Source organism: Pundamilia nyererei, unplaced genomic scaffold (assembly GCF_000239375.1).
Source record: "Pundamilia nyererei isolate P.nyererei 1_Seehausen unplaced genomic scaffold, PunNye1.0 scaffold00143, whole genome shotgun sequence".
In the NCBI taxonomy this organism is placed as follows: domain Eukaryota; kingdom Metazoa; phylum Chordata; class Actinopteri; order Cichliformes; family Cichlidae; genus Pundamilia; species Pundamilia nyererei.
Window position 1 is genome coordinate 588,285 of NW_005187544.1, and position 1,466 is coordinate 589,750.

Here is a 1,466-nt window from a genome sequence, read left to right on the forward strand (position 1 = left end):
CACACAGATTCTCTACATGCTGGTTGTTAAACCCAGTCTGCAAAATGTAACAAGCACAAAAAGCTACATTGCAGAGGAATTCCTCTTTAGTGGGTCGTAGGAGGTAACAGCTGAATTTATCACCTCTAAGAGCTCCGATATTAAATTTTTCTAGGGTTAAGTAAGTGTTGGGTTGACTCTTGAATATATTGAATTTAATTCTTTATGTTTAGTTTGCAAAACTGTAAACAACAGCTACAAATATAAAAATGTAATATTAGGGCAACAATTATTTCAATATGTCAGAGCAGTTTGCACCCCCCCCAAAACTTTGTTTTCTAAAGCTTCTGGTCAGATGGGTTTTTGAGAAACAACTTGTTCCCTGGCTTAAGAAATGTAAAACGTAATCTATGTGTTTGTAGGAGCTGCGTCAGTACTTATCAGGTTTGGCCGAGCAGTGCAGCAGTGTCTCAGGGGCAGAGAGCCCTCTAGTGGTCATCTTGGACAACCTCCACCATGTCAGCTCCCTGGGAGAAATCTTCAATGGTCTGTTCAACTGCAACTACCAGCACAGGTCAGTTCACTACACATTCCATCTGCACAGTCCTCCTAAAGCTTGAATGGATTTTGTATACATGCTTAGTGTTATTACTCAATAAAGACTAGAAGTATCGCATTTATTTGAAAATGTGTACAGTTGTTCTGTAGAGCAGGTTGGCTTCACTTTACCTCAAATGAACTGAGCTGAAAGAAAACCCCTGTTAGAACAGCTCAGGGAGTTACGTCAGATTAAAGCAGAGTAAATCCCTCTCAACGTGTTTAGTAACTTCATGAAATGATGTACTTTTCTTGCCTTTCAGCCCTTACATTATCGGCACCATGAGCCAAGCCACTTCATCTGCCCCCAACCTGCAGCTTCACCACAACTTCAGGTAAACTGGGGATTTATGCCATAGCTACGTTAACCCTACAGCTTAACCTGACATGCACCTCCCTAGAAATGTGACTACAGGTTGGCTCCATGCAACCCACAGCTACAGTGACAGGCCTGTTCAGCACAGTTGATTCTTCTTCTGTTTTTCTGGCTACTTTTCACCCCAGTTTTTGAATTTATCAGTGAGAGAGTAGCAATCATCCCCTCAGTATAAAGAATAAATGTCATAGCATCAATATAAGAACTTAGAAATGTCAGCAAATTCCTGGAGGAAGCCTGCTGAAACTGCCAGAATGGACCTGAAGGAATGTAAAAAGAATTGGAACAGCTAGACGGACAAATATGTGTGCACCCGAAAACAAAATGAGCACAACAAAGAGCAAAGACCTGGGGGGGGAAACCCCAGCGTTTTATTTGTTTCTATCGGCTGGCACTGCTTATAAAACACAGAGACCCAACCACACAGTAATTAAAACAAAATGCACCAGCACAAGCATAAATACCAACAACTTATATAACGGTACAGGAAAGACCTACCTGGCCAATCAGCTAT

The 1,466-nt window shown here is 41.5% G+C and overlaps 1 protein-coding gene across 1 annotated transcript in view; it reads left to right on the forward strand.

Moving 5' to 3' along the window:
* Positions 1–1,466, forward strand: part of nav2a (neuron navigator 2a) — a 102,611-nt gene that overhangs the window by 96,796 nt on the left and 4,349 nt on the right. Inside the window, exons 35-36 of the mRNA XM_013913656.1 lie at positions 402–553; positions 840–911. Coding sequence (XP_013769110.1) covers positions 402–553; positions 840–911 — 224 coding nt within the window. The remainder of the gene's footprint in view (positions 1–401; positions 554–839; positions 912–1,466) is intronic.